The 27,550-nt window shown below is 45.1% G+C and overlaps 1 protein-coding gene across 1 annotated transcript; it reads left to right on the forward strand.

Annotated features, from left to right (window-relative positions):
* LOC113952387 (ATP-binding cassette sub-family A member 9-like) lies at positions 1 to 26,957 on the forward strand. Its single transcript, XM_027654423.1, has 39 exons — positions 1 to 543; positions 3,453 to 3,565; positions 4,447 to 4,657; positions 4,861 to 5,019; positions 5,775 to 5,875; positions 6,412 to 6,638; positions 7,525 to 7,663; positions 8,172 to 8,357; positions 8,926 to 9,058; positions 9,679 to 9,850; positions 10,656 to 10,714; positions 11,721 to 11,831; positions 12,346 to 12,521; positions 12,845 to 12,964; positions 13,303 to 13,441; positions 13,978 to 14,068; positions 14,651 to 14,790; positions 15,188 to 15,307; positions 15,851 to 16,010; positions 16,295 to 16,461; positions 16,906 to 17,033; positions 17,240 to 17,377; positions 18,206 to 18,319; positions 18,853 to 19,023; positions 19,188 to 19,301; positions 19,474 to 19,581; positions 20,152 to 20,220; positions 20,778 to 20,869; positions 21,894 to 22,014; positions 22,360 to 22,477; positions 22,744 to 22,835; positions 23,866 to 24,029; positions 24,689 to 24,764; positions 25,268 to 25,362; positions 25,669 to 25,785; positions 26,037 to 26,177; positions 26,350 to 26,429; positions 26,522 to 26,577; positions 26,703 to 26,957. The coding sequence occupies exons 1-39, from the start codon at positions 429 to 431 to the stop codon at positions 26,790 to 26,792; spliced, it is 4,923 nt and encodes a 1,640-aa protein (XP_027510224.1). The 5' UTR covers positions 1 to 428; the 3' UTR covers positions 26,793 to 26,957.
* The last annotated feature ends 593 nt before the right edge of the window (positions 26,958 to 27,550 follow it).

The raw sequence follows: 27,550 nt of genomic DNA on the forward strand, positions 1-27,550 counted from the left end.
ATTCAAAAATTACGAAAACCAACGAGGAAAGGAGGAACAAGAACTGAAATCCCCTTGGTCCTGGAAGGCAGGATTCACCTCGGCAGAGGAAGGAGCGTTTGCTGAGTCAGGCTTTGAGCAAGATGGGGAGAAGGCAGCAGAATTTTCCCTCTGGAGAAGCTGGGGCAGTGAGGAGGTGGTTCTGCCAGCACTCAGGAGCTCCTGTTCACCCCACCTCAGGGTGAACCCCAGCTCTCCTGCCTGGTGGAAACGTCGCTGTTGTATCACACGCGCGACGCACGAGTCGTGTTAAATCCTGCAAACTGTGTAAACATCTCCAGGCTCCGGGCCAGCAGGTTGTAGGGATTGCTCCATGGCTGGGTCATCACTCCAGAAGTTTTGGAAGCGTTCACACCCCTGGGACAGGGCTGTGACGTCTGGAGAGGGGCATGGCCACCGGGCTGGGCTGCGGCGCTGAGCCCTCGCTGGGGCTGCAAAGGGACCAGGAGCTCGGACACCTCAGAGCTGGGGGGCCCCTAGTCCTGATGGAAAACACAACATCAGGTAAGGAGTCTCATACTTCTCTTTTTTTCTTTTTTTGTTTTTTAAGGGGAAATTGATTTAGAAATAGAAAAATTCTCCTGAGGGCGTTTTCATGCAGGGTTTTTGTTTGGTGATCAATTTTTTTCCTGATTATTTAATGCAGTGTTACACTGAATGCAGGGGAGCTGCCCCTTCCAGCTCATGTTCTCTGACAAATTTTAAGCTTCGTGACAAAACATTTAAGAGGCAAAGGAGCAAAAATATTCAGCTTTTCTGGGTGTGTGTGGATTTTGATTCTCATCACAGATGTACTTTGGCTGCAGGTAAAGACCTGCAGATTGATCACTGGGTCTTCCTGGATGATGATCACTCCCTCCACTCTCCTCCTCCTGCTTTGCTGATGCCACTAAAGCCATCTAAAAAATTAAAAAACCCAAGTTTCACTTCTCTGTAAGAGTTAAAGTGCTGAACTTTGACAAAGGGCAGGCTTGGAGCTGTTATTTTCAAGTTGAGAGTAGGAAAATAACCCGTTTCAAAATTTGTGTGTTGAAGAGTGGAGTCAGTGCAAATCTGTCCTGTGTTTATCAGGGGGCCAGATGCAAACAAAAAGCTGCAATAACTGGTAAACAGAAGGGTACAGAAAGAGCACATTCACCTCTGCACTCCCCGTGTGCAGGGATTAATCCTTGGCTCCTGGAAAACCTGTAACTCCTCTGGGAAGTGGGAGATGCAGCATTAATTCCTCCGTAGGCAGCATGGAAAGGCTCCTGACAGTGCTCCCGAAGATTTTAGGAGTTAGAGTCATCAACTCACAGAATATTTTGGGTTGGAAGGCACCTCAAAAGGACATCCAGTCCAACCCCCCTGCAGTGAGCAGGGACACCTTCAGCTAGATCACAAGCTAAATTTTTATTAGAGGGAAAGAAGTCTGAGGAGGTGCCAAATAGGAATTCCTCGAGACAGTAAATAAAGGAAGGGGTTATATGGGATGTGCCTTTCTGGGACAACCTCTGGGAGAGCAGAGCTGCACACACAGGTTCCCGTGGAAGTTACTGCAACACCTGAGCAGTGTGTTCATGGAGAGCAAGAAGTTTGAGTGTATTTAATGAGCCCTTGGGAGGCAAACACTTCCAGAGTCATCCAGTTTTCCAGGGGATGCTCTGAACTGGCTTAAAGCTTCCTAAACACTGCTGCCTCCAGAGAAAATTCTGATGGGTTTGTCTTCTGAGCGTGAAGTTTTGTACCTCAGGTCTTGCAGAGGGTTCTCTCTTGCTTTACCTTTTTGATCATTATCTAATGGCTTAATTAGGTATCTAATTAAAAGTTAATAATATCTAGTATTTATTAAGTATCTAACCGAAAGCTAAATTCCTCCTGATTATGTCCATACAGCTTTTCTGGGCAGCATCACTTGTTTGAATTCCTGGCTTCATGTTTGGCTTCCAGTGGTATTTGCTTCTTGCTCCACAGGAAAAAAATAAATTAAAACTGGTGGAAACTTAGTTGGAATTTTCTGAAAAGTTTTAGATTAGCTCCATCAGTTTTTAAATGAAGTGTTTGTCATGCTTGTAGAGATTCAGTGCAGTTTGTACAAGACCATCGTGTTTTCCATGAACCCTTGTTTACTGCCCCAGACATCCTGATTTCAGTTCACAGAGCCTGAAATCCAGACCTGGGCAAAAAAAAGTAACATTTCCTAGAAATCTCTTCCTATTTGCCTTTAATCTTCACTGCTGGCTGGGATGGCTCCTCTGCACAGGAGAAAGGAGAGCACCAGGAGATAAGCCCTGTGATAACAGTCAGAGGGTAAACAGGGATTATTCTGGATCCATCACCCTCGGAGTAGGCAAATATGTAATTATTCCAAAAACAAGCAGGGAAGGGAACAAAGCAGTAGAACCATTTATTAACTCCAGCTGCCCAACCTGTGAAATCAGGAAGTGATGTCCAAGGGGAATAGAGCACTGTGCATTTGTGGCTGCTTTGATTTGGGGTTTCAGGCCGTTTGAAAGGATTAAAATACAAAAACATGCTGGGAGGTTCCCTGCCCTGCTCTCCTCCTGGAAAGGGGGTGAAACCTGTTGCTCTGAACTCACTGCTGCTCTTGCACAGAGAATTAAACTTGGAGCTGAAATAAACATCCCCCATAAAAGTAACCCCCAATAAATATTCCCTGCTCAGTATTTAGGAGGATATAAAGGAACACATGAAAGGAAGGAGGGGTGGGAGGAAGTTTTTAAGATTATTTTGCTTCTCGCTCTTTTCCTCTGATCCTGCTGGTCATAATTTTAATTAATATCCCCACTCTGAGTCTGTTTTGCCTGTGATGGTGATCAGCCAGTGACCTCTCCCAGCTGTCATCTCAACTCTGGAATCCTTTGTTGTTTTTCTCCTCTCCTCTGTCCAGTCGCAGAGGGGAGGGAGAGAGTGGCTTTAGTGGGTACCTGGTGCCCAGCCAGGATCAACCCACTACAGCACCTTTAGCATCTCATCAGTGTTTTTGGTGGCCTCCCCCCGCCAAGGATGATGTGGAAAGAGGGCATGTGTGTAACAGGGATGATTTTGGGATTGGTTACAATACCTGGAGCAGGTGAGTGGTGGTTTGCCAAAAAAACACATCTGAGGCAAGGCATAAATGCTCTTTCTACAGTGAAATGTAGAAAGTGAACAGTTGTCTCATTCTACAAAGATGAAGAAGGACAAATCTCTGACATGGAAGAGGCAGCTGAGCCCAACCCAGCTCTCTGTTCCCTTGCATGACCTTGGGCTATTTCCTTTGAACTTCACCTTGGTTGTCCAAACTGTAAAATGGAGACAAGTTCTCAACCTTTGACATGTTATTGGCTTCCCCTGAAGTGCTGTTTACACAAGTAAAGACCTTAACTTCCAGTGATCCGTTTCATTCTAAATTTTATAATTTTCTTTCTCAGCTGGAAAAATGCAGGGGATACTCAAGAAAGCCTCAAAAGTATTTCAGCAAACCCGTGCTCTCCTGTGGAAAAACATCCTTCTGGTGTGGAGGATGAAAATTCAAAGTTTTCAGGCAAGTGTCGGTTCTTCCAAAGGGAAATTAGGATTTCCACTACAAAGTGGTTTTTTTTTTTTTTTACATTGCACGGTTTTTATGCAAGGGGATATGAGAAGCCTCAGCTGGTAATGAGGTTCCCTGGGAAATGTCAGCAGTTACCCTTCTTCCTGTGACACTGGAACATCCCAGCACAATACAGCCTTGTGACAAAGCTCGATTTGTTGCTTTTGGTTGTTGCTCCCACCCTGCACTGGACAAAGGAACACAATGTCCAATTCATGGTTACGGTGTACAATTACCAGCAGACCTCCTTGGCTCCAGCACTAAGAAAACATGTTTTCCACTTGAAACGTTCCTCGTGTTTTAAAAATCCCCCACACCTGTGGAACGGCTTCTCCCTCGTGCGAGGAGCAAAGTCACCCTGTAATGGAGAGAGAAATTCAACTACAACAACTCCAGCTACAACTGCTGCATTGATGAGGAGAGACACTGCTGCCCTGAAAGCGGAAAGGATCTTTCCTTCTTCCCTTCTGGACTTTTATGGGAGGGAGAGGAGATTTGATCTGGTGTAAATACTGCTTTATCATAGGAGAGATAGTTAGGATTATGTATATAATATATTATAATATTTATTTGTGTAATAATTGTAATATAATTCCCTTCCCCCCATACCGAGTCTTGTGTTGTGTCTGGAAAACCCCTCTCACACTGGGGTGAGTTGTGGGAGGGGGGCTTGGCCTTGGGAATCGGATTTTTGGGGGTCTCAAACCACAACACACCCGCAGCCAGAGGAGCTGGACGGTGCAGAGCTGGGTGAGGAGGGGCCTGGAGGAGCCTTCCCACACCACCAACCCCTGGGCTCCAACTCACCCCTGCGTTCCCTTCCTCCCCTCCAGGAATGGGTGACATTGGGAGTTTTCCTCTTCATACTCCGGGAGACGGCGGATATGATATGGGAATACCCGAGGGCAGAATTCCCTTACAAATTCCTGGGGCAACTGGATGATCCAGCCTTTAATGCCACGGGAGTGACGCTCATGTACACACCTGTAACCAACACCACCAGGAGAATAATGGGCAGAGTGGCTTCGGAATCAGTGCTGAGGGGTAACACTGCTCTTAAATCCCTGTTCCACATCTCAACTGGCCCTGGGGGTGGAGAAAAACCTTTGGCCAGCATGATTTTTGAGGGTACAAATTGTAGTGATGCCCATTTTCATGTTGTTGCCCAGCTAATCAGAGCTTTAGCTGTGATGGTTTTAATTTATATTTTTTTTTAAATATTATTTATTTATTTATTTTAACGACAGGTATTATAATAGAAGAGATGGAAAATGAGGAAAAAATGGAAACAAAAGGAACTTATGAAGATGAAGTTATTGGTGTTGTTTTCAAGGATGACTTCTCCTACAGCCTCAGACTTCAAATCAGCAAAACTGTGTTTCCAAATGATGTCTTTGACCACATCGGTAACAAACCAAATGTAACCGTAGAATATGATTTTATATTAAGAGCTGTTTAGTTGGATCTTTGTGCTGCTGTGCCACTCCAAAGGGATGGAGCTTCCATGTGCTAAACGCCTCCAGAAAGATGTTGATTAAAATCTGAGAGTCTGTTTCTTGTGGAAGGAAACAAGGGTCAGAGAAAAAAGCTTCAGGAACAACTAAACCTTATCCACAGATATAGAATCATGGAATGGTTTGGGTTGGAAGGGAGCTCAAAAGTTGTCCAATTCCACCTCCTGCCATGGGCAGGGACACCTTCCACTAGACCAGGTTACTCCAGCCTGGCCTTGGACACTTCCAGGGATGGGGCAGCCACAGCTTCTCTGGGCAACCTGTGCCAGGGCCTCCCCACCCTCACAGGGAAGGATTCCTTCCCAATATCTAACCTAAATTTCCCCTCTTCCAGTTTGAACTCAATAATCCCCCTTGTCCTGTCACTCCAGTTCCTGATGAACAGTCCCTCTCTGGATTCCCTGTAGCCCCTTCAGGCACTGGAAGGTGCTGTGGGGTCTCCAAACAACCTTCTCTTCTCCAACCCCAGCTCTCCCAGCCTGTCTCCACATTAAAACATAAAAGGCTGAGTAAAACTAAATCTTGATTTCCTGACTCTTGAGTAAAAGACATTTTCAACCCCACGCATTATACATAAGTATTTATACACACATACATATGGAAATGTATTCATTAATTTATTTTTTTTTAATTTCTTTCCCCAACAGAATCCTGCGGGGATTATTCGGAAAGTTACTGCAAAGTTCCTTTGTACTGGTACGGGGGTTTCCTCTCAGTGCAGTCCAGCATTGATGCAGCAGTCATAGAAGTAAGTGACCACGGTGGAAAACATGTTTTCTGTTCTTTGCAGAGTTATCTGTACATTAAAAAAAAACAAACCACCAAACAGAAAAAAAACCTACATAAAATCCTCCCCACCAAACCAGTTCATTTTACCATCCCTGGAAGTGTCCAAGGCCAGGTTGGACGGGGCTTGGAGCAAACTGGTCTAGTGGAAGGTTGTCCCTGCCCGTGGTATAATTGGAGTGAGATGAGCTTTAAGGTCCCTTCCAACCCAAACCATCCTGGGATTCCATGATCCCGTGATTTTCTGTGATCACTAACTCCTTAAATACAAGGTGTGACTCAAAAGTTCAAAGAATGGCAGACCATTCCCAAGGCTCCAGGCAGGGTTAGTGTTTATTGCAAGGTAGCACAAAAAGATACTAAATATTTGTGATTTGCCACTTATAAACATAACTTTATTGACAAACTAATAGTTTTAATGCTTATAAAAACCAGTTTGTTCTGATGCTGGCTCTTTCATCACAAAAATGAAATTTACACCTTGTTTCTTTTCTCTAGATGAAAACCAACCATTCTGTCTGGAAAGAAATGAAGTCAATCGCTGGGGTTCGTCTGAAATCACCTATGATTAAACCTGTGTTTAGACTGGATTATGTTCTGTTCATTTTTTGTGCTATACTGTGCTACTCCCCATTCATGTACTTTTTATCAGTGAAAGTTCTAAGGGAGAAGAAGAAGCTCAAGGTGTTAATGGGAGCAATGGGTTTGCAAGATGTTGCCTTCTGGTGAGTCTGGCAGAAATTCAGTGTGTGATTACAGGGGTTACATTACCTAATGCATGCAGGATGTGCTTGGAGCAACCTGCTCTGGTGGGAGGTGTCCCTGCCAATGGAAGGAGGTTGGAATTAGGTGATCTTTGAGGCCCCTTCCAACCCAAACCATTCCATGTTTCTGTTTGCTGGAGAACCTCTGTTTCCAAGCAAGTTGATCTAAGAAAGGGGTTTTTTTTTCTTGCTGTTTGTTATGCTCAGGTTTGCTCTTCTCCCCCCAGGAAAGGGGAAGAGCACTCCTTGTGTGTGTAGCAAGGCTCTTGGGCCTGAGGTGTTGTTTGCCTCCAGAAAATGGGTGGATTCACACAGACAACACTAGAAGTGCAGAAACAACAGATTTTGGAGAAAACTGCCAGTGACGAAGCACAGGAGGGACACAGGGTCTGTCCAAACAGGCTTCCAAATCCAAATATTTCACATCATTAGGAAAAGCTCACAGATAAGGGCTCCTGGTTGCAGATGCTCTGTCTCTCTTTGCTGGCATTGCTGCATCTGCAGAGACCTGGGGAGGTGCAAGACCTGAATGTGAGGAAGAACTTCTTTCCTGTACAGTGACCCCTCACCAGAACAGGTTGCCCAGAGAGGGAGTGGAGTCTCCCTCACTGGAGATATTCCAGAGCCATCTGGACACAATCCTGTGCCATGTGCTCTGGGATGACCCTGCCTGAGCAGGGAAATTGGACCAGATGATGCTCTGTGGTCCCTTCCAACCTGGTCTTTTGAGTCTGTGATATTTGCACCTTTCCAGTCTGGAAGCTGTAAATACACTTGGAATTGTGAAACATTTGAATTACAGACTGTGTCATTTCAGGACCAAAAATAATTGTGCTTTCCTTTGTAGGTTATCCTGGAGTTTACTGTACACTGTGTACATCTCAATATCAGCCAGTCTGCTGGCACTGATCACACTGACAGACGCTTTGGATCATCAGAGCTTTTTAGAACTATATTTGTTTTATTTCTTTTATGGCATGGCCTCTGTAAGTCTGCTTTTGTCTTCTTAAATGATGCAACTTTTTTTTTTTCTGGTTTCCTAATTAAAATATCTGAAGGTCAAACACTGCAGAGTTCTCCAGGGCTGGGCATTATATGAGAAAGTGAAAAAAACTTCTCACTATTGGAATTTATTGTTATAATTGTTATAATTTATATATTTATATATATAAAATTATATATACTTTATATAGATTAAAATTCACCTATATTTTAATATCATTTCTAAATATATCACTCCCATTACATTTTGAGAGATTCTGACTTGAAATCAGAGTAAAGAGAGGTGCAAACACCAGGCTGGGAGTGATTTGCCTGCCCCTATAAGCCTGCCCTAACTCTCAGAACTGTCTGCTAAATCACAGACTTTGTGATGTGTCATGTGCATCTCTAGGGGAAGCTCAGCTGGGTCTCTAATTTTGCTCCTATTTTCACTTTTTTTTTTTTTTACCAACAGAAATGCATCCTGCTAACTCCTGGTTTTCTCTGCTGCAGATTCACTTCACTTTCATGATCAGCTCATTGTTAAAGCAGCCAAATATTGTCAGTTTTGTGGGATTTCTCCTTCACATCCTCTTTGGGTCAGTGGGTTTTTTGACACTGTTCGATCTTTTGCCGCCGTCTGCAGGATGGATTTTGAATCTCTTCAGTCCTTTTGCCTTCACATCTGGCCTTGCAACGGTAGGTCCAAAAGAAAGCCAGTGCATCAGCCCACAGCAATCCTCCTGCTGCAGAATTCCACAGCACCATCCACAGTTTGTGTTGTCAGAACAACCCAGTCACACCCATCCATCCGCTCTAAACGCTTGGAAAGTTTGACTCCAAAAAGTCCATCCTGATTTGTAACAAAGATTATTGGGCAGTCCACTGCATTATGCATTTTACAGCCTCTGTATATGCAATATATTGAAATCTCTGTAATCACTGCAGCAGTGGGGGGTGTGTGGTGGGCACTGAGATCTGCAAGAACCCTGAGGTCTGGGAGTGCTGCCTTAGCAAACCCCACGTGCATCACTCTGCTGCTGTAGAAACTTCTCCACAGCTTAGAATTCAGCTTACTGAAGCATTTTTGATGCTTGTGGTCACAATCAAGCCCTTGCCTCCTTGGAAACAGCATCGTGATCGTGAGTGGACTTGGGTTTCCAGTGAAAGTGGTTGTGATGACACAGCAGTAGGGTGCACGTAGTGTGTCTGCCTGAAGGAAGTGTCATATCTGACCCTTCCAATTGTGCTTTTTTTTTTCCCTTAGATGGTAAAATTAGAAAAGCATGGACCAGCATCTAACCCCAAATTGTACCCTTTGTATAACTTCTACCTTGCACTGAGCCTTGACAGTGTCTTGTATTTCCTGCTGGCCATCTACTTTGATAAGGTTTTGCCTGGTAAGTGGAAAAGTGAGGGGGGGGGAAAAAGTAAATTTCCTTGCATTTTATTCTATAATTCCCTCCCCTTATAGGGGGAAAGCTACCAAAGGGGTGGTGGGGTGAGAGAAGACTGTAACCCATGTGGAGCAACAAAAAAGGTGTCCTGGTAGCTGTGCTGGTCAGGCTGTGGAAGGGCATCTTAACAGCCTTGACAGGTTACATCAGGGCATGAAAATGGGATTTACTGCATTTCTCAGGAAATAAAGGGTTGGGAAGAATCCTGTTTGCCCAGAATCTGGGTGTGTATAACTGCCTTGTTTGGCCCTGCCTCAAAAACAGGCTTAAACCCTGCAGGGAGGCACTGAGATCCTGCTCCCACAGCCCTGAGCACCACGTTTGGAAGGATGTTGCAGGACTTGACCTGGTATTTTTGGACCAAAGAGGTTGCAAATGGGGTCTATGCTGTGATTATTCTCCACCTGCATTTACAGATATGAATGAATGAATGGGTGGACAACTTAAATAGCAGAATTTATCAGTTCTTTTACTCTGCTGAGAGTCTGCATCCTGCAGCTGTCGAGGAAGAGACGGCTGGACGGTTTGGGGCTGATATTTCACATTCTCTGTCCCTGAATTAGGCAAGTATGGGGTGCCACATCCTCCTGCCTTCTTCCTGAGGCCCTCATACTGGTTCAAGCCCAGCAGTGGGTACGTGGGGGTGAGAGCTGGCAGCGAGAGCAACCACGACCCCGTTCTCAGTGGTGACACCGAGCCGATGCCCCCAGGCTTCGATGGGAAGGAAGCAATCAGGTGAGGGCTCCTGTGGGCATGGAAAATACACCTTTATATGCAATATTTGACTCCAGAGAGCTCAGTCATGTTGCACTGGTGAATGTCAGACTGGGTCATGTTATGTATGGAGATAAAGGTTAATAGCAAACGTGTGAAAGGGAGGGTTTGCTCAGGGTTTCGTTCTGCTGCAGAGCTGGATTTGAACACTTACTGGATGTGGTGCATCCTCCAAGCCAGGGCCAAACTCACTGCCCTACACTTTCCTCTCTGCAGAGCATCAGCAGTGACTCTGTTCCCCTTCACCATCACCCTGTGCAGGGCTGAGTTGGACTCGATGATCCTTGTGGGTCCCTTCCAACTCGGCACAATCTGTGACTGTGATCTTTAAGCACAAAGCTTAGAGAGTGTGGTGAATAAAATACTTCTATGCACAACCTTCCAGGGCTAGTTGGGCTTTTTGCTGATGCTGCCTGTTGCTTGTTACCAGAAAACAAACAAAATTTGCTAAATTAATAGCTAAGTCATCACTTTTAATTAGATAACCACGAGTTATCTGGTTCCCTAGGGCCTCCTGCTTCCTTCACTAAGCGTTCCTCGAGTTTGGCTTGGAAACCTTTTGAACAGCTTTTAGAAAAGCACAGTTGCTAATTCTGCTTTAGAGGTACAAGAAATGAATTCCATAAAGTGATTCCTTCAGAGTGAGCAGGACCAGTTTGGGGAGGAGGTTGGGAAATATTCTTCTATTAGGTTTCAAAGGTTATTTTGAGGAAACATGCCCAAATTGTGAGATTCCATAGTAATGGCTTGCTTACCTTTCCTTTAGACTAAACAACATTAAAAAGACATATAAGAAGAAGGGCAAGAGCACTGAAGCTTTAAAGGGTGAGAAGAGATTCTGTAATTCTTTTATTCGTTTTTCACTAGATAAGAACTCAAAATGTTTTGAAAGGTACTGGATGTACTGAATTTTGCCTCTGGTACTGTTAAATTACATTGTGCAATGGTTATTTCTGCTGGGGTAAATTACTGGCAAATTTTTACTGGCTTGTTTGTTATCACCCTTTTCCCTCCAGGAAAATCACTGTTTATTACTTTTTGCAACAGCAAAACTCTCCTTAAAAGCTGATTGTTTTTTCCACCACTCTAAAAATCCCCTCTCAAACCTCCCTTTCAAAATGTAAGTTATTTTGGGAAAAGAAAACTTGGGGTTTTTTGGTCCCTGGCTGTGGCCAAATCTGCTGTCTCTGCCTGAGTTGAGCTCTCCAAGTACTTGCCAATGCAAATAGTTGACATAGTCACAGCATAGTTGTGGGGTATTTGTTAAATGCCTTTGTTCAACAGGAACTCCAAATGAAAATATCAAAAATGAAAAATATGAAAAATATTAAAAATATCAATATGGTCCCAAATGTCTATATTGAGTAAAAAAACCCAACAAACCCAACCCAAACAACCCACAGAAAGACAAATTAAGTTTGGGGGTTTTTGTGTTTTTTTTTTTTTAAAGAAAATGAGGTAGCAAAGTCTGGCTGCTTTGAAATCACTCTTGAAATCTCCCACATTGGGAAAGCTGTGGGCTCTTCTCTTCCTATGGACACTCTCTTGAGCCACACTAAAATAGAAGGTTATGAACCTTGTAGAAAACTGAAGTCAAAATTCTTTAAATATTGAGGTTAATCCACTTGTTCCCTTAATTCAATAAAGACTTGACAGGAGGTTCCTTACCAAGCTAAGTCCCAAGTTTTTGAAGACCCAACCTGTGCTTTTGGATCTGTGGTTTTGCCTCTTGGCTTCCAAACAAATGTCACTCTGTCACTCGTGGCAACAAGCCACAGGAACAAGTCCACTCCTCACAAACTTCCATCCTAATGTTCTATTTCTACTCCAGGTTTGTCCTTAAATATATATGAAGGCCAGATCACTGCATTGCTTGGCCACAGTGGGTGTGGGAAAACTGCCCTTTTAGAGGTGCTCAGTGGATTTTCCAAGCCTTCAGCAGGTAGGATCGTGGACCTGAATGCTCAAGACAAGAAACTGTTTGGGTTTTTTTCAAGTATAAAGGGGAAATATGCAAAAAAACCAACCAACCAAACCAACCAATTTTCCCTCATGCTGGTTTGTTTCAGTGCAAATTTCTCCTTCTACGTGAGCCTCAGGGATAATGCATCCTTTATGGATGTGCCCTTTATGGATATGCTCACGTGTGTAAGCATGCACAGATGGTTGTTTCTGCATCTGGATGGCCTGATGCTTTCCAAAGAAAACACCTGTAGGAAATATGTTTTTCTTCTCAAGGGAGAGACCTGGTGCTCTGAAATATTTTTGAGGGGTGTTAAAGCTTTGGACCGCACGGTTATTTTGCTTTTTTAAAAATATTTTTAGTTTCTATTTTATCACTTGAGAAACATCCACAGTGCTGGGACTAATGTCAAAGGTATGAACACAAACCACTCTGTTTTCTCCTTATAACTGGGAAACAAGATGAAATTTGCTTCCTTCACCCCCCTGTGCAGGTTCTGCAATGATATACAACTACAACGTTTCTGAAATACCGGATAGGGAAGGAATTCAGGCAATGGTTGGGGTTTGCCCCCAAATTAATTTGCATTTTGAAGCCTTAACGGTGAAGGAAAACCTCAGGACTTTTGCCCACATCAAGGGGATTGAGCGTAAGGAAGTAGAGCAAGAGGTTGGTATGTGCTTGTCAGCCACTGACTTCTCTTTTACAGCATCTTGGGCAGCTTGGGCTTTATTTATAAAAGATTATCACCAGCATCTGGTTCTGTGGAAATGAGAGCAACCCCTAATTTAGGGGTGAAGTGCATTTCCAGTTCTCTCTTATCTTTCGTGTTGTGAGCTGGAACTTGGATTTGCAGCATTTCACTCTGAGAAAAGCCACTTAAAGTAGATAAGTTTGAAATCTTGAAGTTGGGCTCTCCTGTGTAGCTGTTTGTGAATTAAAATGTGCCCAGTGCTTTGGGAATCTGACTCTTGTCTTCGTGTCTCACCAAGGTGCAGAAAGTCCTCGTGATGTTGGACCTCACTGACCTTCAGAACGTTTGTGCTGATGCTCTGAGCAGGGGCCAAAAAAGAAAGTTGTCTCTTGGAATTGCAATTTTAGGGAATCCCCAGGTAGGAACTTGATTTATACACACACAGTGTGTACTGTTTGAGCACATAGCTTTGCATTTTGACCTGGCACAGAGACAGGTGTAATTTTCCCCTGGCATTCCAAGGCTACTGACCTCCTCATTCACTTACTGGAAGGATGGAGGGATCTAGTTCAATGAGAACCACGCTTTTAATTAAAAGAGTGGTAATACTGTAGCAGGAGAAAGAGCAATAAAAATGGCTGATATTTGAGGATGCATTTCATTCTTTGAGTGAGATCATCAAAAGAATGAAATGGGGTGATGTGAACACGGAACTGAGCCATGGGAACATGGTTCTGACCTTGTTGGCCTTTGCAGGTGTTGCTTTTGGACGAGCCAACAGCTGGGCTGGATCCCTGCTCCAGGCACCACATCTGGAGCCTCCTGAAGGAACGCCGGGCTGGGCACGTGACACTCTTCACCACCCAGTCCATGGAGGAGGCTGATGTTCACGCTGGTGAGCCCACATTTGCACTCTGTGGGTTTGCAGAAGAGGGTTTTCCACTGTAGAACCCACATGTGGGTGCCACCATGGTGCAATCTGTGCTCAAAGGGGCACGTTCTGTCTGAGAGCGAACGCCCAACCCAGGCTGAGCAAAGGCTAAACCTGGACTGATGTGTCCCTCCAAGACCTTGCTCGTGCTCTTCCTCAGGATAAAGCACTTCCATGTTGTCTGGATATGTCTCTAACAGCACCCACAGACATTAGTGCTGCTGTTTGAATTAATATCTTTCCTATTTCCTTTTTATTCCCATGCTGTGTGGGAAATTCTCCACGAGCCCAGAAGAATTCATAATTAAAAGGGTAACCTTGATGTTTAGGAGAAAGGCAGTGGTTTAAAAAGAAAAAAAGACCTTCAGCACTTGGCCTAGTTTTACTCCTCTGAATTTATTACTAACATGTCTGTTGAGTTCAGAAGGAGCAGGGTGAGGTCAGTCTTGTAAATCCCTCTTGTAAATCCCCCTAAATCCTTTGTTTTCGTACCTCCTCAGATCGGAAAGCTTTCCTCTCTAATGGGAGATTACAGAGTGTTGGCTCATCCCTGTACTTGAAGAGAAAATGGGGAATTGGCTACCACTTAAGGTAAATCCTTTTCTTTTGGTCATCACTCTTTTTGGAATAAAAAAAAAACAACAAAACCAACCTCTAGTTCTCATGAGTGTTTTCTTGTAGAGTCTGTGTTTCTGTACAGTTTCTATGCAGAGTATTAGGAATCTCAACTATTCATTTTAAAAGACTTTTGAGGGTACCAAAAATACCCTGCTTTGGACAACAAGCTGCTTTTCTTTGGAACCCAAGCTGAAAGCTCTGAGCAGGTAGCTAAAATGACTTTGTAGCCTCCTTTGCAGCTGAAAGGGGACAAGAGTGGGGTGATCTGTGGTGCCAGAGTGATGTGCAGCAGCTTTAATGGGAAGTTGTTTTCCTCTGGATTTTAATTTCTGTGTTCTTGCTTTAGTAGTACTGGCCAGGATCCTTATTCCCAACCTCAACTCTTTTTTTTGCATGCATGGCAAAACCAGGGGCACTGCAGGCACCTATAAAAATTCCCACTGAAATGCTGCCCGGTTTTAAAGGTTTCCCTGGCTTTGGATTTGAAGCAGATGATGCAAACATTTTTTTCCCCCCTCACCTAACATTCTAACAATGGTTTTTTAACACAAACAGGATGCACACAAATGACCTGTGTGACCCAGAGCTTATCTCCTCCCTGGTCAGACAGTACATCCCTGATGCTGTGCTCAAAGGGAAGAAGGGGGATGAGCTGTGTTATATGCTGCCTCTGGAAAACACTGACAGCTTCCCAGGTAAGAAAACCTGTCGCTGTGCCAGGGTTTTAAAGGGAAACCAAGTGGTGGGAAAAGCAGAGAGCAAAGTTGCTGTGAAGGGAGTAACTCTATTCCCTAGTCCATACTGTGTGGGATTAGGAAGCTGCACAAACATCAGTCTTACAGAAAGATTCCAATGCATGTGTTAATAATGCAGATGAACAAAAGAAAATCCACCAACTAATCTCCCAACTAAAATCCACCGAGTCTCCTCTGTTTTCAGGATGGCCCACGTTAATCAAAAACTCTGAATTTTCCACTGCTTACCTCTAAAGAGAACAATAATTTTGTGATGGTTTCTAATCCTGCCAGTCTGAGTTTGTGCTCAGCACCAGCCTTGGCCGCTGGGCTGAGTCTGGTTGTCCCTGTTGTGCAGATCTGTTCAGCCACCTCGAGAGCAGCCTTTTGCAGGGGGTTGTTAATTATGAGGTTACCAGGACAACCCTGGAAGATGTTTTCCTGAAGCTGGAGGGTGAGGAAGCCGTCGATGGAGAAGGTAAAGCACTGACTCCAATTTGCACGTGTGATATTATTAAGGTCCCACATACACAGATGTTTTAATTGAACACCTAATGAGTTTCTGTTAACTGTGAACTTTGGTAGGTCTAGAGTAGCAGTTGTATCCCAGTTTCCTTTAGTGAAGAGTATCTTCTTGGAGAAGTCTGGATGATTCAGTCTTGACTTCCCACAGGCTTTTAAGCACACGAATTGAAGGCTGACGGCTGATGTTGGAAGGGTATTTACCTTTGAAGGGTTTTACTGTGCAGACAAGGAGGTGGGAAGAGCTAAGCTGGGCAGAAGGCACCTCACAAGGCCAGTGAAGATACTGGATATTTTACCATACAGGTTCAGCCAAGCTGAATTCAGCAATGCAATTTATACTCTGGATAAATTATGGCCCCTTTTCGCTGCCCTTGTTTCTTTTCTGACTCAAAAAAGCCAAAGCATTCCTCAGTTCAGAGCAGAAGATCCTTGTTGATTGTGATTAAAATGTGTCCTTCGAAGGCTCTTTGTGGATAATGGCATTTTTAAAACACAGGAGACAGAGACCTGGAAGAGAGGGACCAAAACCTCCCAGAGTTTCCCAGACAGGGGATCCTGGCAGGGAGTGGGATGGGGCTCTGGAGGCAGCAAGTGTGTGCTGTGATGAGAGTTCGCCTCCTAAAACTCCGGCACGACGGGAAGCTCCTCAGGGCCGTGTAAGTACAGGAGCTCTCCCCTGTCCTGCAGCCCCTGTGCTGGCTCAGTGCTTTCCAAGGGATTTGATCATTCCCTGGAGTGACTTGTGGAAGGCCTCAGTACTGGTGGAGATGTTTGGAAGCAGAGGATTGGGTGGAAAATGTTTAAAAGCGGGGGTAATAAGGGCAGTCTGAATTTACTGGTAGAGCTCTGAATTGCTTAAGTTTTAAGTTTCCCCACATATCACAATATTAGTTAAGTTGGAGTTCCCCTGGACTCACTCATGGTTTGTTTCTCCATCTAGATTGCTGCTGTTTGGAACGTTCATGCTTCCACTGATGATGGTTTTAACTCTCATTCAACTGTGGGACAGCTCCAGCAGCTGGGAAATCACAGCTAGTCCATATTTTCTTCCCACTAAGGGGAAAATTCAAAATAAGTCCTCAAACCTTCTCATCCTCAATGACACAGGTGAAGAAGAACATGTGATGCTGACTCACTTTCTGCACCAACCTGAATCTTATTATAGTTGACAGACCAGCTTTGCCTTACTCTGTCTGTACATTCCTTTCTACATTTGTGCCTTTAGGAGGTGTTTTCTTTTGAGCAAAAGCAAATCCATTCTTAGTGACAATAACTGAGTAGATGATATGTGAAAGAGTAAGGAACCAGGCAAATTAAAAAAAAAAAATGCAATAAATAAGCTAAGAATGGAAACACACATTGTATTTAACCAGTTTAATTAAAATAGAAAAAAAACATAGCAAATACATGTTTGCTTAGAATCTCAGTGTTTGGGGTCTTTTTTAACATCCTCTGCTTTGCAAGTGGGAACTTGTTTGTGTGAAACTGTTTATATTTAAAGAAAAAAACCCTCTCTAATTACTCTAATTTCTGTTCTTGACTTGATCTCAGGATCAGAAATGGAGGATTTCATTGCTGCTTTGAAGACTCAAAGCATAACCCCAGAAATAACTCTTGAGAAGAACATCACAAGCCTTCCACATCATAGTGGAGCTATAAAAGTATCCCTGGAAGGCAAGGTGAGGGATTTTTTTTGTTTCTTTCATCCCATACACCAACAGGATCCTCTGAAAAGTACTTAAACGAGGTGCAGAGAAATAAACACACCAGGAAGGGAGGGTTTTGTTGGGTTTTTTTACCTCTTAAATAATATTTAACCTTCTCTGAGTGCTGCTCACGCTTCTCAAGGGTGTGAAGGTGACATCTTTTGCTCTCACATCTTCAGAGCTACCAGTTCACGGTCATGTGCGGTGCAGAACCCGTCAACTGCTACCCTCTGCTCGTGAACATCATCAGCAACACCTTCCTGAGGCTCCTCAACTCCACATCACGCATCCGCCTCTGGAGCGAGCTCCTTTCCAGGGTGAGTGTCCTGTCCTGCCTTCCCGGCTGAGAATTAACTGGAATGCTGAAGAGATAAGGTCTGTGCAGGTTGGAAACCTGGTTGGGTGAGCAAGATCCAAGGGTTGGGGTCAGTGGTCTGACTGCTGCCAGTTCCTGGGGGATTTTAGGGACAGTTTCTTCTGCCGTGTTTGGGAGCTCTGGAGGGTTTCAGTGCCATGGCCTTCCAGCACCCGAAGGGAACCTGCAAGAAAGATGGAGAGAGGCTATTTACAAGAGCCTGGAGAGACAGAACAAGGGGGAATGGCTTCAGACTGGCAGAGATGAGGTTTAGAGTAGATATTAGGATGAAATCCTTCCCTGTGAGGGTGGGGAGGCCCTGGCACAGGTTGCCCAGAGAAGCTGTGGCTGCCCCATCCCTGGAAGTGTCCAAGCCCAGGTTGGACTGGGCTTGGAGCAACCTGGGCTAGTGGGAGGTGTCCCTGCCCATGGCAGGGGGTGGAATGTGATGAACTCTAAGGTCCCTTCCAACCCAAACCATTCTATGATGATGAATATGGTCAGAATACAACAGTGATACTTGCAAACCCCACCTTTCTCCAACATCCATTTTGCAGGAATCAGCATCAAAGAGTTAGTCTCTTTTCTCAAAAATTTACAATTGTTCAAATACTTTTTGAAAATTCTAAGATGGCAGACACCTTTTTTTTTAATTTGCCTTGTTTTCTGTTCTTATCCACAAATGGTTTACCATTAATGTTCTTGCTCACTTGCATGTTCAACCATTCTACGAGCCAGATTTTCGCTGGATAGCTGTTGATTATGGGTGACTCTGAATTTCTCTCCACAGACAGAAAGCTCAGATTTAAAGTACTATACTTTTTTCAACTGTCTCAGCTACCTGCTGATTTTGGCTGCTGGTTTGCCTCCTCTCCTTGCAGTGAGCAGCATGGAGGATTACAAGGTAAAGAGCACGAGCTGTAGATGGTCTCTGGAGACCAGTTAAAGATGGTGATGCCCTAGCACAGGTTCCCAGAGAAGCTGTGGCTGCCCCTGGATCCCTGGAAGTGTCCAAAGCCAGGTTGGACAGGGCTTGGAGCAACTTGGGCTACCGGAAGTTGTCCCTGCCCATGGAAGGGGGTGGAAATGAGATGGACTTTAAGGTCCCCTCCAACCCAAACCATTCTATGATTCTATGATTTCTAGGTAGGATGTTAGAAGAAATACAACCACAGAAGCACAGTGCTGTACTAAAGTGCATTTCTCTGCATCCCAGGGAATCAGCTGGGGCTTGGAATAATTTGGATGTTAATAAATCATTCCTCTCTTAAAATATTTACTTTTATTTTTTTCCTTTTTAGGAACGATGCGGTTTTAAACAACAGTAGAATTAGAAATGCAAGTGCTTGGGAAGGGGAGGAAGGCTCAGCCAGGGAAGGGAGGAGCAGGAATGGTGTTTTAGACTCTTCTAACTCAGCCCCCTGTTCCCACTGGCAGCTCCAGGCTCGCTCCCAGCTGCAGCTCTCGGGGCTCTTCCCCTCGGCATACTGGTGTGGGCAGGCCCTGGTGGACGTCCCGTTCTTCTGGACCCTGATGTGCCTCATGTTTGGGCTTTTGGTGGCCTTCAGCCGCACCTGCCCCTTGCAGGCCAGAACCACCTTCCTCCTGGTGAGCTCCTTGCGTGCAGGAAAACAGGCAGACAAAAATCCCCCTCCCTCACTCCACAGCCAGCTTGTGCTTTGGTTGTTGGATTCAAAGTGGGCTGCTCCAGGCAGGTTCCCACACGTCCACATGCCCCTCCTTGTCACTGATGTTGCTCTCTCTTGTTCCAGATCATTTGCATCGTTGGTTATGGGGTATCTCTTGTTCTGCTCATCTATTTAATTGCCTTCAAAGTTGGCAGTGGGCGAAGCAACCGTCACGTTCGGTCTTTAGTCTTCATTCTGGTAAGTGAAGAGCATCTTCCCTCTGAAATATTTGGTTTACGTGTCTTGCCACTTGAGGCTTCGTTTCAAACATATCAACACGCAGCAGAATAAACCCAGATCAGTGACAAAAAGCCTGGTTTTTAGCAACAATACATTGATGTTGGAAATTCTTTTCCCTGCATTATTCCAGGTGAATTATGTTCTCTATATATTCAGTAACAAGGATGAACCCATTTACTACACCTGTTGTTTGATTCCTGTGTTTCCACCTCTGGGCTGGATGATGTTCTCTGCACCAGTAAGTAAAATACATACTAGTAAATTCCATAATGGTCCTAATGGTGCAAACTGGCAAAGCAAAAGGGACTTTCCAAGTTCCCTGTCTCGGAAGTGCCAACTGCCCAAAAGAGAGTGAGGAAAGACAACAGGGGAAGAAAAGGTCTGGGCAGGGGAGTGAGAGAAGGAGCCAAGGTTTGAGTTGTTAATCCTTTGTTTGGTGGGGATATTTTTGGTTTGTTTAGTTACCAAGAGCTGTATTTTGGTAGCATGGGAGGGGAAGGAGGTGGAGCGGGAAGACCCGGAGGGAGGAAGTGAAGCTGGCAGGAGGTAAAAGAACTGGGAAGAGAGAAGCAAGGATGGGGAAGGTCAATCTAACCTGATCTGATTTGAGGCCCCTCTGAATCACTGTGGCCAAGGAACCCACAACCCTTTGAGCAGCATGAAGCAAAACCAAAGTGCAGCTCAAAGCTGCTTTATTCCATCCTGAAGAAAAGCTAAACATTCCTACCTCCCCCACTTGCTGTGACCCTGCACTCAGACACACCGTGCTAAGGAATTTTCCTAATTGACTGACATTCTTTCCTTGTAGCACTTCACAATTTTAGACAATGACAAGCTCCTTCAGACCTGGAACCACATCTACATGGCTGTCTTTGCAGTAAGGAACAGTTGGAAGATGGTTGCTTTGGAAAGGGTGGCTGTTGTGATGCAGTGGACTTGCACTGGGCTTGTATAACTCTCCCCATAAGTAAACCACGGGTTATGTGGTCATAGTTTCACATTAAGGGTTGGCAGGGGAGGTACATCCAAGGAATCATGGGCTTGTGCCTCACGTGGCCCCTGGATGCTGCACCAGCTGTGCAAAAACTGGGGAGGGAAGGGGAGTGTGAAGTGGAGCTCACGTCTAAGGGAGAGACAGTATTAATCAACTAATCAATTTAATGCTGCTTCTACAAAAGAATTATATGATCCCCAATCCTGTAGGATCTGTTGGGGTGCAGATTATCTGGGCTAAAGCTGCAGAAGGAATTCAAGGCTTTTGCAAAAGATCTGCATGTCAGATGGAAATGTATGGGAAACATCAATTTAACTTCTTCCCCTTTAAAACCTTTTAGCTGAAATAAATGAGAGAGGTTCCTGCCTCCCCTTATAATTAATATTAATTGTGTTGTTACCTTGTCTCCATACCAACCTAATTAATTTCTGGTGTTTTAGCCATACCTCCACTGTGTGATTTTTACTCTCCTCCTGCGCCATTTGGAGAAGAGATATGGAGGAGGAGTTACAAGATTTGATCCCGTCTTCAGGTGTGTCCCAGGGGTTCCTTGTGAGCCAGAACTATCCCAATCTGCAGGGTGGGCTTGGTGCTGCTCCTGGCTCACCCCTGACAGCAGGAGGAGGGGAGGGGGGAACTTAAAAAAAAACTTTGCAAAATGTGCATAAAGCTTGTATTTTTAGTTTTAACCAGTTTATCTGAAGGGCAGGAAACTAAGGACAAGGGGAGGGGTTTTTAATTCCTTTGGGTCATTGCAGTTTACAGCTTAACTTACTGGAGTTTCCCTGAATGTGTGCGGTGGCAAATTCCCACCCAGTGTGTTGCAATAGAAGATCAGTTGAACTACAATGTCCTTGAGAAGATAAAAATTGTGATTTGAGCTTTTTTATTTAATTAAGGTTCATAGCTGAGGTTTCAGAACATTTCACTGCAGCTGGAAAAATTATAGTTACAAATCGAAACACAGCATTTTAATTCCCTTTCAAACATGTCAGTATTGCTCCTGGTAGGATGGAGACTCCCCCTAAAGCTTCATCAGGCTGGTCATCTGCTACCTGCTCTCTGCTCCTCTGTCACCAACAGCAAGAGACTGACCACCTAAGTCACGTGGGAGAAAATCTGTAGAAAATACCAGATTTTCAAGCATTAGCAAGTGTGACTCAGCTGGGTTGAATTGGACTTTGTGGGTCCCTTCCAGCTCAGAATATTCTGTGATTTTGTGGCTCTGGGTTAGATGCCCAAATTGCTTTGAAAACCTGCTGTGTGTATTTTAATCCTCCTTGAACAGATCACTGGTGTGTGCGAAGCAGGAACCAGTCAATAGTTACTGATGAAGGAAAAGCTAAACTTGGCCTTTATTTTCTCAAGGATACCAATGGGGTTAATTTCTCCCCCATGGATAAATATTTAAGCAAACATTGCCTCAGGACATTCTGTGAGCTCCCTGAGCTCAAACAAATTGTGCAGTGGCTGCGCTGCCCTGGGAACAAACCTGGAAACACAAACCTTTTTGGAAGTGACTCCCAGTGATGCCACCTGTCCTCCTCCACTTGTAGGATCCAGCAGAAGAGAGTGGTCGCCCAGCAGAACAGGGACCACCCTGGGGAGGAGCCCCCAGAAGTCCAGGCAGAGAGGGAGAGGGTGCGGAGCGCGATGGTCTCCCTGCAGCAGGACGAGGCGAGTCCAACCCTCTTCCTTCTTTCCCTTTTCAGTCTCCATCTCCAGGTTGCTTTCTTAGCTACTTTACCTTCATCTCTGCTTCCTGAGCTTGTGCACTCAGATGTCCTGACCTGATCTCACCCCGGCACCAGAAGGAGTTTAGCTGACATTATTGTTTTTGTTCCCATTCTGCTTATTTCCCCCCCCCCCTTTTTTTTTAATTTTCCCTGTTGCTCTCTTTCATGGATTTTTAATTGAGAAATCTTCTTCTCTTTTTAGAGAGTCATACTTAATGGTAAGAACAGACCAGCTGTCCCATGGGACAGGAGAAGAGTTTTTATTTCCCTCTCTGTCTCTTCACAGGAGTCCGTTGTCATCGTCAACAGTCTGCGCAAGGAATATGAAGTCAAGGAAGCCAATTCCATCTTCAAGAAACAGAAGAAACTTGCTGTCAAAAACCTCTCTTTTAGTGTTAAGAAAGGTTCAAGTATTTGGCTGCACTCCCTATAATACAAATGACTAAAATCTAAAGTGAAGGTCACGTCTGGAGAAATATTTTCATCAGGATTTTCTTGTGGGCAACCAGACCCAACATCCCGGGCTCCTGCACTCAAAAGTTTTAATTTATGGGGATAAGTTAATGAACAACCCCTTCCACTACTGTACATTTAGATATTGCCCAGCACAGATGGAAGAAGGTCTTATTAACAGTAATTATTATTAACAGTTGTTGCATATTTGTTCTAGGAGAAGTATTAGGTCTGTTAGGACCCAATGGAGCTGGAAAAAGCACAACTATCAACATGATTTCTGGAGAAGTAACAGTGACTGCTGGGGAGGTATGTGGTTCCTTTGGAGATGCCCTTGATGCCTTTATAAATTAAGGATATGATAAGGCAAGTCAGCAACACAGCCCTTCAGTCAAGGAATTTATGGACATTTATGTGCAATTTATATACTCTGGATATTTACAGAAGTGAGAAGAAAGTGTTGATTTACTTCAAGCATGTTCTAGTTTTCATCGAAGTCAATGTTATAGATTTAAGGATCTGAGCTACAGAAAATCTTTGGTGGGCATTGGAAACCAATTGTGAAATTTCCCAAGCCCTGCAGGAAATGTTGCCACGTAAATAAAACCCAAAAATAACCCTCTCCATAAACAGCCTTGCAAAACTAGGAAATTGGAAACGAATGTGGACAGTGTTGGGCCAGTAACAATCCATCAATTAATTATGTGCAGAATGATTAATGACATGTGCTGGGGGAGGGGAAATGCCATTGCTGTTACAGATTTGGGACTGAATGTTGGAAACAGAAAAGTACTACCAGGAAAAGGGAGTTTCATCTTGGTGTTATTAGCAAAGTTTTGTGGTAGTGAAAAGGCAGATGGAGCAGGATCCCTGGATTCCTGGAGGGTGGTCCCTGTCCATGAAGCTTTCTGGGCAGCCACACGGTGACCACTCACCAGTGTCTGCTGACTGCTCAACTGGTTACTGTTTGACTTGGCCAGGCTTGGAGCAACCTGGGCTAGTGGAAGGTGTCCCTGCCCATGGAAGGTGATGGAATGAGATGGGCTTTAAAGTCCCTTCCAATCCAAACCATTCCATGATTTTATGATTAGGAAGAAATCCTTCCCTGTAGGGGTGGGGAGGCCCTGGCACAGGTTGCCCAGAGAAGCTGTGGCTGCCCCTGGATCCCTGGAAGTGTCCAAGGCCAGGTTGGAGCAACCCGGGCTAGTGGAAGGTGTCTCTGCCCATGGCATGGGGTGGGATGAGATGAGCTTTAAGATCCCTTCCAACCCAAACCATTCTGGGATTCTGTGACTCCCACAGCCCCCAACTGCATGTGTGTGTGTGTGTGTTTGTGCAGGTGCTGCTCAGGGACCACGATGCAGCCGCCCTGTCCCCAGGGTGCCTGGGCTGTTGCCCTCAGCAGGACCCACTCTGGCCAGACCTGACGGTGCTCCAGCACCTGGAGGCGTTTGCTGCTGTGAGAGGGATGAGGAAAGAAGACGCAGCTCTTACCATCAGCTGGTATGAAGCCAAGTGATCTCAGCTCTTGGTTCTCCCTCCCTCCAGAGGCAGGGTCCCTCCCAGCCCACGTCACTCTATGATTCTATAGGGCAGGGAAAGGTTTTTCCTGATAACAAACTTGGTTGGTGATCACAGCACCAAGCCTGCCAGAGCTCAAGGAGCATTTGGATGATACTCTCAGGCAGATGGGGTGACTCTTGGGGATGGTCCTGTGCAGAGCCAGGAGGTGGACTCAATGATCCTTGTGGGTCCCTTCCAACTCAGCATCTTCTGTGATTAAGAGACAGAGCCTTCAATGCCTCTTTACCTCAGAGAAGTGGGATGTCCTGATAAGATCTGCTACTTTATACTCTTCTCAATCCCTTGTCAATGAAGATTTTAGCCTAAGTTTATCTAGAAAACTTCAGGAAAAAATTAAAACTTGCTCCAGTTCGTGGCCAGTTATATGAGCAACTCATTTCTCTCATTAGCTGCACTTATTGCCTTGAATTCCTGCAAAAATTCTTTAATTTACCATCCAAGTTAGGAGTAAAATCACCAAGTAACCCAAGGTGATATGTGTAGTCAGCCAAGACATGTCTGGTTCCTCAGCTCCCCTCACCACAGTGTTTGCACACCAAGATGGTCATTTTGGCATTTTCCCTTTCCATTGCCCACAGCATAGCCAAGGCCTTGGACCTCCTGAAGCATTTCCAAACCCCAGCCAGGAGATTAGCTGCTGGAGAAGCCAGAAAGGTACGTGTTACCTTTGTCTTTGCTACCTGAGCAAACCCTTCTTGCTCTTCCTTGGACGTTGTGCACAGAAAACCTTCAGCTGAGTGGATTCCTGGCATCATTTATTTTCATCAATAGCCTTGGAATCAAGCCTGGCAGGTTCTTCCCTCCCCTTTCCCTCACTCTCCCACACTGTGTGTTTAATAAGTGCTAACCACAAATTGGATTTACAAGGTAATCACCTCTTCATGCCCCACCACGTGCATCTGCCAGCAAATGGGATGGAAAAGCACTTTCTCATCTTTGGCAGGCTTAGGAGTTTTGGGGAAATCCGATTTTGAGAGATTAAAATGTTAACTGAGAACACCTGATGTGGCTTTTTTTTTAATCCCTGTTCCTCCTGCGTTTTGGAATCAAGAGCTTCAACCTTGAAAAGATGCACGAGGATTAAGATATATCAGGACATCTCACCAGTTTTGCAGGTGAAGTAAAGCAGACCTGACCTCGTGCTCTTCCCATTTCAGCTGTGCTTTGCTCTGAGCATCCTGGGGGATCCAACAGTGATGCTTTGGGATGAACCATCCGTGGGAATGGACCCGAAGGGGCAGCGCCGCATGTGGTGAGCGTGACAAAAAAGCAAAAATTCCTGTTTTCTTCAGAGAAAAGCTAAAAATTATAGGCAGTTCTTCCTTTAGTCATTCAGCCCTCATGTTTGCTTTAGCTTTTCACCAACAGTTTACACCAAAAGTGTAAAATTTGGAGGGGGTGCTGCCATGACAAACTGCAGCATGGCAATGGCACCCACATCATCCTCAAGCGAGATAACTGAAGTCTTTTAAATAGTCATGCTTTTAGGGAGGGAGACATATAAACCAGATTTTTTTTGGCTATTCCTGGGAGGTAACTGTGATCCCTCTGTCCCCAGGAAGGTGATCCAGAGCTCCATGAAAAGCAGGGAACGAGCAGCCATCCTGAGCACGCAGTCCCCGGAGGCGGCGGCGATGTGTGACCGCGTGGCCATCCTGGTGTCAGGGCGCCTACGGTGGGCACTGGGTCACACCCAGCACCAGGATGGCACCTGGTTTTCAGTCTGGGGGGGGGGGGCTTGTTTGGTTTTGTTTGGTTTTACTTTCATTTTGCTTTTTTTTCCCCTTCCTAATCTAAGGGAAAATACTGGTTTGGATCGTGGCGAGTGTGTAACCAGTGGTTTTTGTGCGTTTCTGCTGCCCAACCCCAACGACTGCTTTATTTGCTGATTATGGTGGGTTGAGCAATGTTTTCCCTCCTCTGCAGGTACATTGGTTCCCCTGAGGATCTCAAGAGTAAGTTTGGCATGAGTTACCACCTAGAAATCAAGATGTCAGACCCGGAGAAAAGCGATGCTCTCCACGCTGATATTCTAAACCTGTTCCCCGGCGCGGCTCGGCAAGGAAGGTGAGTGTCCTGTGGGCTGCACACCAGCCTGGATTTGTGCTGGGATTCTCTGTTGCTCCCACTGACCTTGCTCAATAATTTACCTGGGAGCACAGTCACCCTACAAGCCCCCCAAACGTTGATGCTGAGTCACAAAATGATGAATTAATTTTTTTTTTTATTGCCTTTTCAGGACTTCCTCCTTGCTCATCTACAAGATACCAATGGCAGATGCACTGCCCCTGTCCCGGTCTTTCTCCAAGTTAGAAGCAGGTAAAAGGAAACAATCAATTAAGTAAGGAGATGGCTTTCAAACTGTTTATATGGATTTGGGGTTTAAGGATATTTTCTCCACCCCTCTGCAGCTAAACAGAATTTCAGGCTTGAGGAGTACAGCTTGTCACTGAACACTTTGCAACAGGTATGTTGATGTGGGAGTTCCAGGTTTGAAACTGCCTGTATAAAAGGAAGAAATAGCCAATGACCAGCACAAAAACGGTCAGTCCTTGGCAATAATGGGATTGTTTCCTCTGTGCCACGTTGCAGGTGTTTGTAGACATCACCAGGGATGCAGAGGAGCATGACCTGGATGCAGCATCCAACGGGGCTGTGGAGCAGAGACCACTTCAGCCCTGACTCTTGGAGCAACAGTGAAAATATTCAGCGTATTTCATCAGTGTTCCTGATCCCTGTGATCAGCTGCAGCCCCAGAACTTGGTTACTCACGCCACAACACAGCCAGCTCTGCAGGTGTTCTGCCTCACAAAGAGAAAAAGAATTATTATTTTAATAAATAAAGCTTTTATCCTTTGACAAACTGATACCTGATGTTCATCTGTACCCCTGCTCCGACTGAATTATTCGCTGTGCTGAGGAATAACCTGCTGGGATGAATTACTGGTCCCCAGGCAGAGAGGGAGACTGTGGCTGGGGGGGAAAGGGGGGTTTGTTCAAACTCAGAGGAGGCTCTGACACCTCACTCACCCATGGCAGGAGGGCAGCAGGGCTTTGCCTTGCTCAGTCCTCAAAAGCATCTCTCTGGGTGGTGTAATGTGGCCATGGAGGTGGTGATTGCTGGTGGAGTTTTTTGTGTTTTGACCCAAAAATCTGCTGTTGCTGTGTGTTCCAGCTCAGGTCACCTTGGAGCCTCTCTGGTCCCCACCACTGGAGACAAGGAAAGGACTCAGCAGTGCCTGGAAAAGTGTCATGAAAACTGGCAGCTCTTGTATCATCACCTGTAAAACCCCAATGATTATCAAAATGAGATGTGCTTTGACCCAAAGTAACAGTGCAGAAGGACAGCAGGCTGAACCTTGCTCTGGTCATTGAGAAGACAGGGTGGGCTTCTTGACAGCACCCACCCCTGGGGGAACTGGTGGGGAGATGGGGGCAAA

Source organism: Corapipo altera, unplaced genomic scaffold, assembly GCF_003945725.1.
Source record: "Corapipo altera isolate COAL_440 unplaced genomic scaffold, ASM394572v1 343, whole genome shotgun sequence".
NCBI lineage: Eukaryota > Metazoa > Chordata > Aves > Passeriformes > Pipridae > Corapipo > Corapipo altera.

Coding starts and splice junctions, on each gene's coding strand:
- LOC113952387 (XM_027654423.1), top strand. CDS start 429: ATGGCCACCGGGCTGGGCTGCGGCGCTGAGCCCTCGCTGGGGCTGCAA. Junction 18,320..18,852: donor GCAGCATGGAGGATTACAAG/GTAAAGAGCACG, acceptor TCCCACTGGCAG/CTCCAGGCTCGCTCCCAGCT. Junction 19,582..20,151: donor GGATGATGTTCTCTGCACCA/GTAAGTAAAATA, acceptor CTTTCCTTGTAG/CACTTCACAATTTTAGACAA.